Genomic DNA, 18,870 nt, shown 5'->3' on the forward strand with positions numbered 1-18,870 from the left:
TTTAAAGAATTTTTTTAATTGAAAGAGATAAAATTACATGAAATTGAGAAAATCTGGTACATGTTACAAGCTATTAAAATATATGCAAGTGTGTGTGTATTTATGTATGTATACAATGTTGTTTTCTCTAAAAGCATCAACATTTGTAGGAACACAGGCATTGCCATTCTGACTCAAACTAATGAGATTTTGTTCTTATTGGAAACAAAAATTTACCTCTATGTTTCTTGTATTGAGTGGTGTTGGTGCATTTTATTGCCAAGGTGATTCATTTATTTTTAAAATTTTTACTGGAGTATAGTTGATTTATAATGTTGTGTTAGTTTCTGCTGTACAGCAAAGCGAAGCAGTTATACATATACATATATCATTCTTTTTTAGATTCTTTTCCCATATAGGTCATCACAGAGTATTGAGTAGAGTTCCCTGTGCTACACAGTAGGTCCTTATTAGTTATCTATTTTATATATAATAGCATGTATATGTCAATCCCAATCTCCCAATTTATCCCTCCCCCCCTTTCCCCTCTGGTAACCACAAGATTGCTTCTACATCTGTGACTATTTCTGTTTTGTAAATAAGTTCATTTGTACCATTTTTTTTTAGATTCCACATATAAGTGATATCATATGATATTTGTCTTTCTCTGTCTGACTTAACTTTGCTCAGTATGACAATCTCTAGGTCCATCCATGTTGCTGCAAATGGCATTTTCATTCTTTTTTATGGCTGAGTAATATTCCATTGTGTGTGTGTGTGTGTGTGTGTGTGTGTGTGTGTGTATATATATATATATATATACACACATATATACCACATCTTCTTTATCCATTCTTCTGTTGATGGACATTTAGTTTGCTTTTATGTCCTGGCTATTGTAAGTAGTGTTGAAATGAACATTGGGGTGAATGTATCTTTTTTTTTTTTTAAAACATCTTTATTGGAGTATAATTGCTTTACAATGGTGTGTTAGTTTCTGCTTTATAACAAAGTGAATCAGCTATACATATACATATATCCCCGTATCTCCTCCCTCTTGTGTCTCCCTCCCACCCTCCCTACCCCACCCCTCTAGGTGGTCAAGCATGTATCTTTTTGGATTATGATTTTCTCCAGGAATGGGATTGCTGGATCATTTGGTAGTTGTATTTTGAGTTTTTTAAGGAACCTCCATACTGTTCTCCATAATGGCTGTACCAATTTACATTCTCACCAACAGTGTAGGAGGGTTCCCTTTTCTCCAAACCCTCTCCAGCATTTATTGTTTGTAGATTTTTTGATATGGCCATTCTGACCAGTGTGAGGTGATACCTCATTGTAGTTTTGATTTGCATTTCTCTAATAATTAGTGATGTTGAGCATCTCTTAATGTGCTTTGCCAACATGGATTTAAAATGAGGTTATGGTAATCCTCTTTGATGCCAATATTATTTTAATATTACATATATATACTTCCCAGTATGATTTTATTTATATAAATGCTCAAAATGGACTAATTAAATCTCTGGTGACAGAATAGCAATTATGTTTGGGGTGTAATGTGTAATACTTCTGGGGTGCTAATAATGTCCCATATCTTAATCTAGGTGGTGGTTACTTCATAAAATTTTATCAAGATATATATGATATATACATGATTTGTTCCCCCTTTATATATGTGTTATATTTTAATTAAAACATTTGCTTAGAAAATTTCCAGACTCATGCTTGGACAGTTCAAATATCCAAATGTGTTTCCATGCTCTTGTAAGCAAGTGATCCTCTCTGATGGTGATTTTAAAGATAAACCTGTCTAAATTTCCCTTATCAGTTATTAGAAGCTCTGCCTCCTACAAGTGTGTCTAAATTTTCTTTTCATTATTTTTTCAAATCCCTTTATTTATTTAAATTTATTTATTTATTTGGCTGCATTGGATCTTCTTTGCTGCATGCAGGCTTTCTCTATTTGTGGCGAGTGGGGGCTACTCTTCGTTGCGGTGTGTGGGCTTCTCATTGTGGTGGCTTCTCTTGCTGTGGAGCATGGGCTCTAGACATGCGGGCTTCAGTAGTTACAGCATGCAGGCTCAGTAGTTGTGGCTCGTGGGCTTTAGAGTGCAGGCTCAGTAGTTTGGTGCACGGGCTTAGTTGCTCCACGGAATGTGGGATCTTCCTGGACCAGGGATCAAACCTGTGTCCCCTGCACTGGCAGGTGGATTCTTAACCACTGCACCACTAAGGAAGTCCCCTTTTGATTTTTTGATATCCTTTGCCTAAGAGATTACTATATCTTGTAGTGAGTTTTATAAGTTTATTCATTGAGGACAGTGATGCTTTCTTTGATTCTTCTAAATTTATTTTCTCAATTTGAAAGAGAATTCTTTTCCCCTAAAACTTAAAACTCAGTGTGATAAGGCATTTTTCTTTCTTACATTATTTAAAAATATATATACTATCACATTCTCACTGTCTTCACTTTTGTAGCATGCAAAATGTTATTCTCTTTCACTTTAATTCAAAAGGAACCTCTACTCTTTGTCCTTCTACTCTTCTCACTTCTAATGAACCCACTCTGGATCTAAAATTCTAACATTTATTTTTGGGGGAGTTATGGCCAGTATTGCACAGTGATTCTAGTTGTACTGCAGTTTCATAAAAGGACAAAGTCATAATGTATTAGTAAAGTACAAATCTTATCCTGCTTTACCAGCTTACTAGTGAGGCTGTTTTGGCCTAGCCTGACTTTGGATTTTAACTATTTTTAACTATCCTTGTTTGTAGAGGCATTCTTTGATGCACAAATGAAAGGAATTAAAGTTAGGGATTATTAAATGTTGAGTTGGTTTGGCATGTAGGATGCTGTTGAATACATCTACAGTAGCATATATATACAAGTCTTTGTCTTAAAAAAAAACCCACAAATTTTCATTTGAGATGTTTGGAATACTTCACAAACATCATGGCACACCCATTTGGCCTGCTTACCCCATTGGAATATCATTTTGTTTTATTTATTTATTTGTTTGTTGACTGTAGAACAGCCTTTATTGTTTGCAATGCAATGTGGAAGAGGAGGGGATACCACAACTCTGGCTCCTAGGGCAGCTCCACAGATCTGAAATCAAAGAAAGCGTGAGTACCCCAGGAAGGAGCCTGCTGAACCCTGGTTTTGCCCTGCTCCTTGGAGCCCAGTGTCCGGGCACTTGAGGTTAGAACCCACGGACTGGAAGCCTTCCGTGCCGAAGATGTGACACCGGGAAGGCCGGAGCCCTTTCCCTCAACCTCCATACATTACCGGGACTGAGAGGAATGTCATTTAATAAATGACATCACAATTCACAAAATTGTATTGATGGCATAAAAAAATGTCCCAAAATATTTACTAGTAGAGGCATGCAACTTTCTATTTTTTAAAATCTGAGCTCTAAATTTTCCCTTGCCTTCCTAAATTCTGCTCTTATACACCCCAAATAAGATGGTACAAAATGCTTCTTCTTTCAGTTGGTCATGACCTTGGGTGGCTTTAACTGTCTCTGGATTATGGTAACAGAATAATGGTTCACCAAAAATAGTCACATTCTAATCCCCATAACTCATGACTATGTTATGTAAAATGGTGTGTTAGTTTCCTATTGTGATGTAACAAAATACCACAAACTTAGTGTCTTAAGACAATATAAATTTGTTACGTAGTTATAAAGATCAGAAATCTAAAATGAGTTTCTGTGGCCTAGAATCAAGGTGTTGATAGGACTGTTACTTCTGTAGGCTCTAGGGCAGAATTTGTTTCCTTACCTTTTCTTGCTTTTAGAGGCGACCTATATTCCTAAGGGTGTGGTCCCCTCCTCCATCTTCAAAACCTGCAGTTTAGCATAATATGCATATCTCTCTCTGACTTTGACACTGACCCTCCTGCCTTCCTCTTTTACTTATCTGGACCCTTATGGTTACATTGAATCCACCCAGATAACCCAGGATAACATCCCCATCTTAATATTCTTAACTTAGTCATATTTGCAAAGTTCCTTTTGCCATCTAAGGTCATATCTTCACAAGTCCTGAAGAGGAGGATGTGGACATCTTGGGGGACCATAATTCTGCTAACCAATTCCGTTTTGTCTAACTTTTAAGTTTATTACTATAAAATTTCTGATAATACCTTATTATTATCTTTTTTTTTTTTTTTTTTACTCCCTCTTGAACCCATTCCAATTAGATTTTTGTCCCAAAACTCTGCTGAACCATTTTTGTCAAAACCACCAGTGACCTCCAGGTAACCAAATCCAGCAGGAGTTTTTCAGTCTTAATTTAACCCAAACTTATTACCAGCTTTGACACAGTTGATTCCTCCCTCCTTCTTGAGACAATTTCTTTCTTCGCTGCTCAGATCTCTTCTCTAGCTACATCCTCTCTCCAGGTGATTTCATCTAATTTCACGGCTGTAAATATCATCTGCACACTGGCAATTCCCAAGTTACATGTTCACTCAGGGCCACACACCCAAATTCCAGACTTGTGTATTTAACTGCCTATTTAGTATCACCACTTGGATAGATAATAAGCATCTTAAACCTAAAAACTGATTTTCAGCCAAAACCTGCTTCTCCTTCTATATTCTTCATCTCAGGAAATGGTTCCATCATTCACACAGGTACTCAGGCCCAAAAACATTGGAATCATCCTTGATTTCTCCTTTTTTTCTTTATTTCACATCCATTCCATCATAAAATATTTCAAAATATATTCTTTATCTGACCACTTATTACTGCCACCATTATTAACCTGATCCAAGCCATAAACTTCTCTCACTTAGGCTATTGCAAAAGTTCTTTAATTGGTCCCCTCCTTAAATACTTGCCACCTTCTTCCCTCTCCAAAATATATGTGCCAGACACCGGGGTGATCCTTTAAAAGGATCATGTTCCTCCCTTACCCTAAACGCTGCAACGGATTCATTCACATAAATCTAGACTGAAATCCCATGGCCTACAAGCCCTACATGGTCCTGCCTGTGGCTACCTCTCTTACATTATTTCCCAGTAGTTCTGCCTTGCTCGCTGCTCAATAGCTATGCTAGCCTTTCTATTCCTTAAACATGTTAAGCACACTCCTGTGGAAGGTCCCCTCTATGTAGAATTCTATTCTCCTACTACCACCAAGGTTAGCTCTCCTACTCACTCAGATATTTGCTCAAATGTCACCTTCTCAGAGCCCTTCTCTGAGCACTCTACCTCTCTCTCTAAAATAGTACTCCCATCATTCTCTGTCCCTTACCGTGCTCTGGTTTTCATTTGGTATACTGTATAACTATCTGATGTTATAGTTTTATGTTTTAAAATCTGTAATCCTCACTAAAATTTAAGTTCCATAATGGCAAATAATAAGTTTTGTCTTTTATTGTAGCCCTAACACACAGAGCAGTACCTAGCACAGAGTAGGGGCTCGATAAGTTGAACAATGGAATATTTTTTCCTTTATTTGTTATTTTTATCTGCCACTATGTACCCTATTTTAATCCCTAAGGGCACAAACGAATGACAATCTTTAGTTTCCAGGAGCTCTTGATTTAGAAGAAGAGACATTTATACACACAAATAATTACAGTTCAGGGTACAAAGTACATAATTTATGTACAGGAGGCAGTAGAGATGATTATTAGGAAAAACTGGAGAAAATTCAACCTAAGCAGAATTTAAAAGAATGAATTAAATTTTATTAGGCAGATGTAAGTAGAGTGAAAGGGAAGGCATTCCAAGATAGTAGTATATGTACAAGCAGAGAGGCATGAAATAGCAGGTTGTATTTGGGGGTCTATAAAGAGTTCAGTATATTGGAATAAGTGGTGTGGTGAGAAAGGTGTTAAAGATGATGTAGGTAAGGAGGGAGGGCTCAGAATATGAAGAGCCTTACATGCCACGCTCAGGAGTGTAAATTTTCTCTAGTAGCCAGAGAGGAAGCTCTAAAAACATTTAAGATGGGATTGATACAATTTTCATTCTGGTTATTTCACTCACACTTTAGAAACGCCATTCTAGCAGCCTTATTGGTGCCAGAGGTAAGAAATTTATCTTGAAATAGTCCAGATGAGAGGTGATGAGAGCATGAAGTAGAAATAGTTGATGGAAAATAAAAGGATGTATGAGACTGTCATAATTCTATGAAAAAATTTTTTTATGATCATACAACTTTTGGCTTTGTTTCTATACTGAAAAAAACAAACTTCTAATATATATCTGGTTTCTCCAGCAGACATTCTTATTGGGAAAAGAACCTACTGATCAGGCAATTCAAGTAATCCAGTTGCGATGGCAATTTATTTTTTATATTTACCATTTACCTTGTGAGCTTTGCTAGTAAAGTCAGTTTTTTAGAGACCCATCAGCCCTGGATAAAGTGATAACTTTAATTTCTGAACCTGCAGAATTCAGAACAAGACCCCTTGGTAACATCTCCAAAGTACTGAGATCCTTCAAAGTCTTAGATAAATAACATTACTATTTATGAGAGGAATTATTAATAATAAACTTTTTATACCGCTGTACAAAAATTTTGTAGAATTTATTAGGAATTTCAGAAAAACAAGCTTCAGTACTATAGCTAATACATAATTTGAATAATAAAATATCTTATTTTATATTTAAATACAATGACTTTATTTCCAGTAGCATTCTCATTAAAAACAATGAAGTATTTTCATTTGTTAAAAATGTATTTATCAACAAAAACATAATAAAGTATAATTTGTAGCATAAATGTAAACTAGTAAATTTATCTCCATTGCCCATGTTATTATTTACCTTTATCTTATGGTTATAGTGTTTTAATAATTAACAAATGCATAAATATATGATATATTTACAGGAGATTCTCAAAAATAATGATTCCTTTTAATAGTTACTGTTATACATCATCAGTGTTTTCTCTGTGATCCGGATCCAACATCAGGATGGATTGGTCCTTGGCTGGCTGTTCTGTAACATAATTTCAGAATATTCTTTAACTGTAGTATTCATAGACTTTTTTAAGGTAAAATCTGTAACGTGGCTCTCCTTACAGATTACAGACTTTAAGACTAAACTCATAATTCAATTTCTCAAATGCTACATATACATCAGTCTCAACATAGTGACTACCACTTTATATAAGGCATCATACTAATCATAATAGTTCATAATCTTTACTCTTTGGTAAGATGTGCTTTTTAAAATCATCTTTTTTTACAAAAAGAAGAAAATCAGGCTGCTATGGTTTGCCAAAAAGAAGAAATTCTAAATTTTGGATAGGACAAAGTTTGGGCTGAATAAGCCCATCTAAAGGGGATGACACTGAAGTCAAGTCTTAAAGAATAGTAGGAGAGAGACATTTACGAGCAAGTCCTGTGAGGCAGTGGGAGAAGAGTGGGCCTTGGAAGCTGCAAGAAGTTCCAGGGAGACCTGCCTGTTATTCAGGAGTGTGTAAATTATGAGCTGTGGAGCAACTGGAGATAAGGGTGAAAAGGTCTTGAATGTAGTTCTCTGGAGATTTAATTTTATCTTTTAGGTGATGTGTAACTACTGAGGTTGGGTTTTAAGAGAGAGAGTGATATGTTCACATTTGTGCTTTAAAAAGATTACTCTGGTAGTGGTGGTGTGAAAGATGCAGTGGAGCGAGCAAACAGGGAGGCTGTTGAAATGGTCTAGATGAGACATGATGAATTCTTAAACCAAGATACTATCAGTAGAAATGGAGAGGAGTGAGTGGATTTGAGATGCACTTTATTATTAATAGGATTTATTGACTAGGGGTAAGGGAGAATGAGAAGCCTGGATAAGATACAAATTTCTCTCTGGGAAATTTGGTATATGATGGTGTCATTAATTGAAATAAGAATTGTAAAAGGTAGAACAGATTTTGGGGGGAAGATGGGAAATTGTAAACCCTAGTTCGCCACTGAACAGTTCTGAGACTTGAGAAAATTACTTGATGTCTTTAGCTGAGAAGATCAAACAGAAGAATATGAGTGACACCATTTGGCACAGTGCTTTTTAAGGATAAGAACCCAGTAAGTGTGAGTTTCCTTTCTTCTAATTATATCTCAACAAGGTTCAGTTGCCACAAAGAGTATTAATTGATTAAATATTAACACTCAGTAAAGGGCTTTGGAAGAACTCTAGAAACAGTTGTACTTTTATGGAGTATAAAATGGTCAGAATATTAAAAAAAAGTTTCAGTTTCAAATAAATCTCTGCATTTTATTGTAGTCTGAAAAATGTGGATAATTTATATATTCAAAGGCCATGTATAAAAAATCATAAAATCTCAACCAATATTTTCAAGTATTTAGTATGTGCAAGTTTCTATGAAGTAGGCAGATAAATGAAAAATAGCCTCTCAGATTATAGTTCCAAAGAAGATTATTCACATATAAACACAACTAACAAAAGTGCATATGGAGAGGGCAGAGTCAAGATGGCATACTAGGAGGATGCAGAATTCGCGTCTCCTCACAACTAGGGCACTTACCAGGCACCGATGGGGGACCATGGACACCTAAGGGGATGGGAGGAACCACCAGCGACCGGTTGTTTCAAATATAGTTTTATTTCTCCTAATATATTTTTTATCTTTCTAATTTTATTTTGTTTTTTATTCTTTGACATTGTACTGCTCCTTTTTTCTTTCTTTCTTTTTTTTTTACCACTCCATGAAGCTTGAGGGATCTTGGTTCCCAGGCCAGAGGTCGGGCCTGAACTCCTGTGGTGGGAACTCCAAGTCCAAACTGCTCTAACAGGGATCCTCAGACCCCAGGGAATATCAATTGGAGTGAGGCCTCCTGGAGGTCCCCATCTCAGCACCAAGACCTGGCTCTATCCAACTGCCTGCAAACTCCAGTGCTAGACGTCACAGGCCAAGCAACCAGTAAGACAGTAATACAGCACCACCCATCAAAAAAAAAAAAAAAAAAAAAAAAAGAAACAACAAAAAAATATGTTACGGATGAAGGAGCAAGGTAAAAACCTACAATACCAAATAAATGAAGATGAAAGAGGCAACCTACCTGAAAAAGAATTCAGAGTAATGATAGTAAAGATGATCCAAAATCTCAGAAACAGAATAGAGAAAATGAAAGAAACATTTAACAAAGATCTAGAAGAACTAAAGAACAAACAAACAAACAGTGCTGAACAACACAATTACTGAAATTAAAAATACTCTAGAAGGAATCAATAGCAGAATAACTGAGGCAGAAGAACGGACAAGTGACCTGGAAGAAAAAATGGTGGAAGTAACTGCCAGGGAGCAGAATAAAGAAAAAGGAATGAAAAGAATTGAGGACACTCTCACAGACTTCTGGGACAACATTAAACACACCAACATTTGAATTACAGGGGTCCCAGCAGAAGAGGAGAAAAAGAAAGGGTCTGAGAAAATATTTGAAGAGATTATAGTCAAAAACTTCCCTAAGATGGGAAAGGAAATAATCAGTCAAGTCCAGGAAGCACAGAGAGTCCTATACAGGATAAACCCAAAGAGAAACACGTTAAGACACATTAATCAAACTATCAAAAATTAAATACAAAGAAAAAATATTAAAAGCAGCAAGGGAAAAGCAACAAACAACATACAAGGGAATCCCCATAAGGTTAACAGCTGATTTTTCAGCAGAAACTCTGCAAGCCAGAAGGGAGTGGCAGGACATATTTAAAGTGATGAAAGGGGAAAACCTACAAGCAAGATTACTCTACCCAGCAAGGATCACATTCAGATTCAATGGAGAAATTGAAACCTTTACAGATAAGCAAAAGTTAAGAGAATTAGGCACCACCAAACCAGCTTTACAACAAATGCTAAAGGAACTTCTCTAGGCAGGAAACACAAGAGAAGGAAAAGACCTAAAACAACAACCCAAAACAATTAAGAAAATGGTAATAGGAACCTACATATCGATGATTACCTTAAATGTAAATGGATTACGTGCTCCAACCAAAAGAGATAGACTGGCTGAATGGATACAAAAACAAGACCCATACATATGCTGTCTATAAGAGACCCACTTCAGACCTAGGGACACATACAGACTGAAAGTGAGGGGATGGAAAAAGATATTCCATGCAAATGGAAATCAAAAGAAAACTGGAGTAGCAATTCTCATATCAGACAAAATACACTTTAAAATAAAGACTATTACAAGAGACAAAGAAGGACACTACATAATGATCAAGGGATCAATCCAAGAAGAAGATAAAACAATTGTAAATATTTATGCATCCAACATAGGAGCACTTCATTATGTAAGGCAAATGCTAACATGTATAAAAGGGGAAATCGACAGTAACACAATCATAGTAGGGGACATTAACACACCCTTTCACCAATGGACAGATCAACCAAAATGAAAATAAATAAGGAAACACAAGCTTTAAATGACACATTAAACCAGATGGAATTAATTGATATTTATAGGACATTCCTTCCAAAAATACAAGAATACACTTTCTTCTGAACTGCTCATGGGACATTCTCTGGGAGAGACCATAACTTGGGTCACAAATCAAGCTTTGGTAAATTTAAGAAAATTGAAATCATATCAAGTGTCTTTTCTGACCACAACTCTATGAGACTAGATATCCGTTACAGGAAAAAATCTGTAAAAAATACAAACACATGGAGGCTAAACAGTACACTACTTAATAACCAAGAGATCACTGAAGAAATCAAAGAGGAAATCAAAAAATACCTAGAAACGAATGACAGTGAGAACACGATGACCCAAAACCTATGGGATGCAGCAAAAGCAGTTCTAAGAGGGAAATTTATAGCAATACAATCCTACCTCACAAAACAAGAAACATCTCAAATAAACAACATAAGCTTACACCTAAAGCAATTAGAGAAAGAAGAACAAAAAAAACCCCAAAGTTAGCAGAATGAAAGAAATCATACAGATCAGATCAGAAATAAATGAAAAAAGAAATGAAGGAAACAATAGCAAAGATCAATAAAACTAAAAGCTGGTTCTTTGAGAAGATAAACAATATTGATAAACCATTAGCCAGACTCATCAAGAAAAAAATGGAGAAGACTCAGATCAATAGAATTAGAAATGAAAAAGGAGAAGTTACAACTGACACTGCAGAAATACAAAGGATCATGAGAGATTACTATAAGTAACTATATGCGAATAAAATGGACAACCTGGAAGAAATGGACTACTTCTTAGAAAAGCACAACCTTCTGAGACTGAACCAGGAAGAAATAGAAAATATAAACAGACCAATCACAAGCACTGAAATTGAGACTGTGATCAAAAATCTTCCAACAAACAAAAGTCCAGGACCAGGTGGCTTCCCAGGTGAATTCTATCAAACATTTAGAAAAGCACTAACACCTATCCTTCTCAAACTCTTCCAAAATATAACAGAGAGAGGAACACTCCCAAACTCATTCTACGAGGCCACCATCACCCTGATACCAAAACTAGACAAAGATGTCACAAAGAAAGAAAACTACAGGCCAATATCACTGATGAACATAGATGCAAAAATCCTCAACACAATACTAGCAAACAGAATCCAATGGCACATTAAAAGGATCATACACCATGATCAAGTGGAGTTTATCCCAGGAATGCAAGGATTCTTCAATATACGCAAATCAATCAATGTGATAAACCATATTAACAAAATGAAGGATCATATGATCATCTCAATAGATGCAGGAAAAGCTTTTGACAAAATTCAACACCCATGTATGATAAAAATCCTCCTGCAAAATGGATTAAAGACCTAAGTGTAAGGCCAGACACTATCAAACTCTTAGAGGAAAACATAGGCAGAACACTCTATGACATAAATCACAGCAAGATCCTTTTTGACCCAGCTCCTAGAGAAATGGAAATAAAAACACAAACAAATGGGACCTAATGAAACTTAAAAGCTTTTTCACAGCAAAGGAAACCATAAACAAGATGAAAAGACAACCATCAGAATGGCAGAAAATATTTGCAAATGAAGCAACTGACAAAGGATTAATCTCCAAGATTTACAAGCAGCTCATGCAGCTCAATAACAAAAAAACAAACAACCCAATCCAAAAATGGGCAGAAGACCTAAATAGACATTTCTCCAAAGAAGATATACAGATTGCCAACAGACACATGAAAGAATGCTCAACATCATTAATCATTAGAGAAATGCAAATCAAAACTACAATGAGGTATCATCTCACACCAGTCAGAATGGCCATCATCAAAAAATCTAGAAACAATAAATGCTGGAAAGGGTGCGGAGAAAAGGGAACACTCTTGCACTGTTGGTGGGAATGTAAATTGATACAGCCACTATGGAGAACAGTATGGAGGTTCCTTAAAAAACTAAAAATAGAACTACCATATGACCCAGCAATCCCACTACTGGGCATATACCCTGAGAAAACCATAATTCAAAAAGAGTCATGTACCAAAATATTCATTGCAGCTCTGTTTACAATAGCCAGGACATGGAAGCAACCTAGGTGTCCATCATCGGATGAATGGATAAAGAAGATGTGGCACATATATACAATGGAATATTACTCAGCCATAAAAAGAAATGAAATGGAGGTATTTGTAGTGAGGTGGATGGAGTTAGAGTCTGTCATACAGAGTGAAGTAAGTCAGAAAGAGAAAAAAAATACAGTATGCTAACACATATATATGGAATCTAAGAAAAAAAAAAAAAGGTCATGAAGGACCTAGTGGCAAGACGGGAATAAAGACACAGACCTACTAGAGAATGGACTTGAGGATATGGGGAGGGGGAGGGGTGAGATGTGACAGGGTGAGAGAGTGTCATGGACATATATACACTACCAAATGTAAAATAGATAGCTAGTGGGAAGCAGCCGCATAGCACAGGGAGATCAGCTCGGTGCTTTGTGACCACCTAGAGGGGTGGCATAGGGAGGGTGGGAGGGAGGGAGTGAGATGCAAGAGGGAAGAGATATGGGAACATATATATATGTATAACTGATTCACTTTGTTATAAAGCAGAAACTAACACACCATTGTAAAGCAATTATACTTCAATAAAGATGTTTAAAAAAAAAACCCTCCTGGAAGTAGGCATAGAAGGAACTTACGTCAACATAATAAAGGCCATATATGACAGACACACAGCCAACATCATTCTCAATGGTGAAAAACTGAAACCATTTCCACTAAGATCAGGAGCAAGACCAGGTTGTCCATTCTCACCAATATTACTCAACATAGTTTTAGAAGTTTTAGCCACAGCAATCAGAGAAAAAAAAGAATCCAAACCGGAAAAGAGGAAGTAAAGCTGTCACTGTTTGCAGATGACACGATACTATACACAGAGAATCCTAAAGATGCTACCAGACAACTACTAGAGCTAATCAATGAATTTGGTAAAGTAGCAGGATACAAAATTAATGCACAGAAATCTCTTGCATTCCTATGCACTAAGGATGAAAAATCTGAAAGAGAAATTAAGGAAACACTCCCATTTACCAGTACAACAAAAAGAATAAAATACCTAGGAATAAACCTACCTAAGGAGACTAAAGACCTGTATGCAGAAAACTATAAGACACTGATGAAAGAAATTAAAGATTATACAAACAGATGGAGAGATATGCTATGTTCTTGGATTGGAAGAATCAACATTGTGAAAATGACTATACTACCCAAAGCAATCTACAGATTCAATGCAATTCTTATCAAACTACGAATGGCATTTTTCACAGAACTAGAACAAAAAATTTCTCAATTTGTATGGAAACACAAAAGACCCCAAATAGCCAAAGCAATCTTGAGAAAGAAAAACGGAGCTGGAGGAATCAGGCTCCCTGACTTCAGACTATACTACAAAGTTACAGTAATCAAGACAGTATGGTACTGGCACAAAAACAGAAATATAGATCAATGGAACAGGATAGAAAGTCCAGAGATAAACCCAGGTACCTATGGTCACCTTATCTTTGATAAAGGGGGCAAGAATATACAATGGAGAAAAGACAGCCTCTTCAATAAGTGGTGCTGGGAAAACTGGACAGCTACATGTAAAAGAAGGAAATTAGAACACTCCCTAACACCATACACAAAAATAAACTCAAAATGGATTAAAGACCTAAATGTAAGGGCAGACACTATAAAACTCTTAGAGGAAAACATAGGCAGAGCACTCTAAGACATAAATCACAGCAAGATCCTTTTTGACCCACCTTCTAGAAAAATGGAAATAAAACCAAAAATAAACAAATGGGACCTAATGAAACTTAAAAGCTTTTGCACACCAAAGGAAACCATAAACAAGATGAAAAGACAACCCTCAGAATGGGAGAAAATATTTGCAAATGAAGCAACTGACAAAGGATTAACCTCCAAAATTTACAAGCAGCTCATGCAACTCAGTATCAAAAAAACAAACAACCCAATGCAGAAATGGGCAGAAGATCTAAATTGACATTTCTCCAAAGAAGATATACAGATTGCCAACAAGCACATGAAAGAATGCTCAACATCACTAATCATTAGAGAAATGCAAATCAAAACTACAATTCGGTATCACCTCACATCCGTCAGAATGGCCACCATCAAAAAATCTACAAACAATAAATGCTGGAGAGGGTGTGGAGAAAAGGGAACCCTCTTACACTGTTGATGGGAATGTAAATTGATACAGCAACTGTGGAGAACAGTATGGAGGTTCCTTAAATAACTAAAAATAGAACTACCATATGACCCAGCAATCCCACTAATGGGCATATACCCTGAGAAAACCATAATTCAAAGAGTCATGTACCACAATGTTCATTGCAGCTCTGTTTACAATAGCCAGGACAGGGAAGCAACCTAAGTGTCCATTGACAGATGAATGGATAAAGAAGATATGGCACATATATACAATGGAATATTACTCAGCCATAAAAAGAAATGAAATTGAGTTATTTGTAGTGAGGTGGATGGACCTAGAGTCTGTCATACAGAGTGAAGTGAGTCAGAAAGAGAAAAACAAATACCATATGCTAATACATATATATGGAATCTAAAAAAACTGGTTCTGATGAACCTAGGGTGCAGGACAGGAATAAAGACAGAGATGTAGAGAATGGACTTGAGGATACGGGGAGGGGGAAAGGTAAGTTGGGACGAAGTTAGAGAGTAACAATGACGTATATACACTACCAAGTGTAAAATAGATAGCTAGTGGGAAGTAGCTGCATAGCACAGGGAGATCAGCTCGGTGCTTTGTGACCACCTAGAGGGGTGGGATAGGGAAGGTGGGAGGGAGATGCTAGTGGGAGGAGATATGGGGATATACGTATACATATAGCTGATTCACTTTGTTATACAGCAGAAACTAACACAACATTGTAAAGCAATTATACTCCAATAAAGATGTTGAAGAAAAAGTGCATACGGAGTATGTGTATAAAAACAGAAATATTACAGTAAAAAGTTCAGAGGAAGGTGAGAGTATCATAGCTGGATTGGTCACAGGAGACTTCAAGGGAGAACTAACATTAAGTTGGAGCTTTGATGGTTGTACCTGAAGAGCAGAGCAAAAATATAGTGTAGATAGGAATTGGGCATGAATATAAGTGAAGTATGAGAAAAACATGAAGGCAGAACAGAGTATTGCAAACTGATTCCAGCCAAACAGTCTAAATGCGTTTGGCTGGAATGGAAGATTGACACTGTAAGAGGAAATGCAGGTGGGACTACAAATTGTTAGAATAATTCCTGTTTTTTAGAAGGGAAAGTTATACTTTGCATGTAAATTTCATGTAAGTACTTTCTGGAATGTTACTTTTTTTTGAGACAACTTAAACTTATTAAGATAATCATTATGGTGGCAATAATAATAATAATTTAGCTTAACATGTATTTAGCATACATTATGTTACAGGCTCTGTTTTAAGTGTTTTACATGGGTGATTATCTCACATAATCCTCACAGGTGCTCCATGGGGATAGATACTATAATTATTAAGTTGATTATGAGTGTTCAGTGAAGGGATACAGGAAAGAGTGGGTTGAATACTTTTCTTCTGAAAATCTCAGAACTGCACTTGCTCTAAGAAATAGTAGCAGATTGCCTGTGCTATGAAAGATACTGAGAAGGCTTCCTGCTCCAAATTATTCCTCTCACTCAAGTGTTAAAGTGCCTGAAATCCTACTATTAGAAATTCATTATTGTTCTTTCCAGATAATGGTTTTAAATGATTGAAATGGTTTTAGATCTTTTAAAATGATTTTTTGAAATGGTAAAGTGTCTTTTAAAATTCATGCTAAACACCTTAGCAAGAATGAATACATCAGTTTACTTCTATGCCTGAGATAAACCCAAATCAGCACCATCAATCACTGGTGTGGGGAAACAAACCCCAAAGGACAATAGAATGGGGTAAATACACAAACAGCAACAACAACAAAACCACACATGTGTGGGGTGGGGAGTAGTGGATTAATATATAAACTTCACCCACGTTGTGAATTTTCCAGAGAGAGATACAATTTCTGGGAATTAAACATCAATTCTCAAATCTTTGTTTTCTTTTATTTACTTTTATTTTAATTTTTGGCTGCATTGGGTCTTTGTTGCTGCGTGTGGGCTTTCTCTAGTTGCGGTGAGCGGGGGCTACTCTTCGTTGTGGTGTGCAGTCTTCTCACTGAGGTGGCTTCTCTTGTTGCGAAGCATGGGCTCTAAGTGTACGGGCTTCAGTAGTTGTGGCAGGCGGGCTCAGTAGTTGTGGCTCATGGGTTCTAGAGTGCAGGCTCAGTAGTTGTGGCGCACAGGCTGAGTTGCTTCGCGGCATGTGGGATCTTCTCGGACCAGGGCTCGAACCCGTGTCCCCTGCATTGGCAGGCGGATTCTTAACCACTGCACCACCAGGGAAGCCCAATTCTCAAATCTTAAACCAATGACATTTGGGTTTTCAGTATTGGGGTACCTGATATTATATAATTAATGTTGCTAGGCTGAGAAATTCAGTTTCTGAATTAACTACATAATACTTGTACATTGTAAAGTTGTTATATAACAAAGTATAATTTAAAAACAAAATTCTTGTTAAGTTCATATGGGTATGAAAACATTGGAAGTGAAATGTAAAATAAAAAACATTGATAAAAAGCTTACCTGCAACATCTCCAAAATAACAAATACTCCTCAATAGATATTTTTGCCATTGTTTGAAGAGATGGAAATCTTTTTTAGAAAAATCTCTATTGACTAGAAATAGGCTATACCACAGTTGTCCTGGTCACGGTTTTAATGGTCTCTTGTGTCATACATACAGAAGGTGTAAGAATATGGTTATATACTGCCTTTCTAGAACTTGCATATTAAATAATTTTATGTATGTAAAATATAATGGAGATCCAGGAACAAATTTTGAAATCTTTTAAAAGACCAAAGTATATCTTAAAGCCCATGCACTTTATTCCCAGGGGAGGCACTAAGTACCTATTTATTTGCTTTAACATAACTCTAAAAGCTTGGATATCTGTTTTTGGGACTCTAAATAACAAGCAGTTAAATAGAAGACTTGAAGGCAATATATAGGTAGAAGTAAGTCCAGGTGATTAAAATAAAATAAACAGGCTATATAAACATAAACTTTGAAACTCTGCATTCACCATAAATATTAACCTGAATCTAATGAGAAAACAATCAGACAAATCCAGATTACAGGATATACAACAAGATAACTGGTCTGGATTCTTTGAAAGTGTCAATGTGCATGAAAGATTGAAAAAGAGCAAAGAGACTTTTCTAGGTTAAAAGACATGACAGCTAATTGCAATGTATAATCCTGGGTTTGATTCTGGATCAGAGAAATAAAATAGCTACAGAAGACTTTTTTATAGACAACTGAAGAACTCTGAATATGGAATGGGTATCAGATAATATCATATCTGATATTAAATTTCTTGGGTGTGATGATCGTATTGTGGTTATGTAGGGGAATATCTGTTCTTAGGACAAGATGTATGCTGAAGTATTTAGAGGGGAAGCATCATCATGTCTGTTATTTAGTTTTAAGCAGTTCATTAAAATGTATGTTTGTGTGTGTGTAAGTATGTCTTATCCTATCCTATCTTATTCTATGTATTTTATTCTACTCTTTCATCCATCCATCCATCCATCCCTCTATCAGATAAATCAAGCATGGCAAAATGTCAACAATTGGTGAATCTAAGTAAAGAGTAAAGTAACATAAAATAAAAATAGCAGACAAAAGGGCAAACAAGAATAAAATGTTCAAATCCCTATGCAGAATATGGCAAATGAAGCAGTATTGATGGAGGAGGGGGATGAAGTAATTTTGATGCCAGCTGCTTAAACAGGGAGTTAATAATTCTGTGAATTTATACGATTTTCCCTGAAAAAAAAGAAGGTTGCTGACCTATGTTAGTGATGTTAAAATACGGAAGAGTAACATGTTGGAGATAAAGAGACTAAGAAAGCTAATGGTTACCACCTGTCAAAAAGAATGAAAAAGATATGAGATAAAAATGATTTTAATCCTACCAGACCCTAATCCACACCATTAACTTTTCAGTTAGTAGATAGTCTAGCAACATGACACAGTGCACCAATGTGCACAAGACAGTAATTTGCTGATTAGGTAACTTTCCCTTCCTATTGAGTAGTATTTACAATTCATGCTCAGTCATTTGTGTTTAGTAAACTGTTTTCAACTTGAGTTGAAGTGTGTAGAAGAGTGATCTCAGTCACTGTAGGTATTATCTCACTTAAGTGAAGTAAGCATCATAAATATCATAAATGACAAAAAATTGTCACAATCAAAATTCAGACCCAGAAAAATTAACACTGCAAAAATTACTTAAATTGCTGAATTGGTGGAGATGAAAAATTAAGCAAAAAACACAGCTAGGCTGTAAAA

The 18,870-nt window shown here is 36.1% G+C and overlaps 1 protein-coding gene and 1 non-coding gene across 2 annotated transcripts in view; both read right to left on the reverse strand.

Moving 5' to 3' along the window:
- Nucleotides 1–3,165: 3,165 nt before the first annotated feature.
- On the reverse strand, nucleotides 3,166–3,284 carry LOC118900358. Its single transcript, XR_005021132.1, has one exon. It is a non-coding gene; the product is annotated as a small nucleolar RNA SNORA57 (small nucleolar RNA).
- A 3,607-nt stretch (nucleotides 3,285–6,891) lies between these two features.
- CEP126 (centrosomal protein 126) overlaps nucleotides 6,892–18,870 on the reverse strand; it is a 124,271-nt gene continuing 112,292 nt past the window's right edge. Inside the window, exon 10 of the mRNA XM_036861077.1 lies at nucleotides 6,892–6,947. Coding sequence (XP_036716972.1) covers nucleotides 6,946–6,947 — 2 coding nt within the window. The 3' untranslated portion in view covers nucleotides 6,892–6,945. The remainder of the gene's footprint in view (nucleotides 6,948–18,870) is intronic.

Source organism: Balaenoptera musculus, chromosome 8 (assembly GCF_009873245.2).
Source record: "Balaenoptera musculus isolate JJ_BM4_2016_0621 chromosome 8, mBalMus1.pri.v3, whole genome shotgun sequence".
Classification (NCBI taxonomy): Eukaryota; Metazoa; Chordata; class Mammalia; order Artiodactyla; family Balaenopteridae; genus Balaenoptera; species Balaenoptera musculus.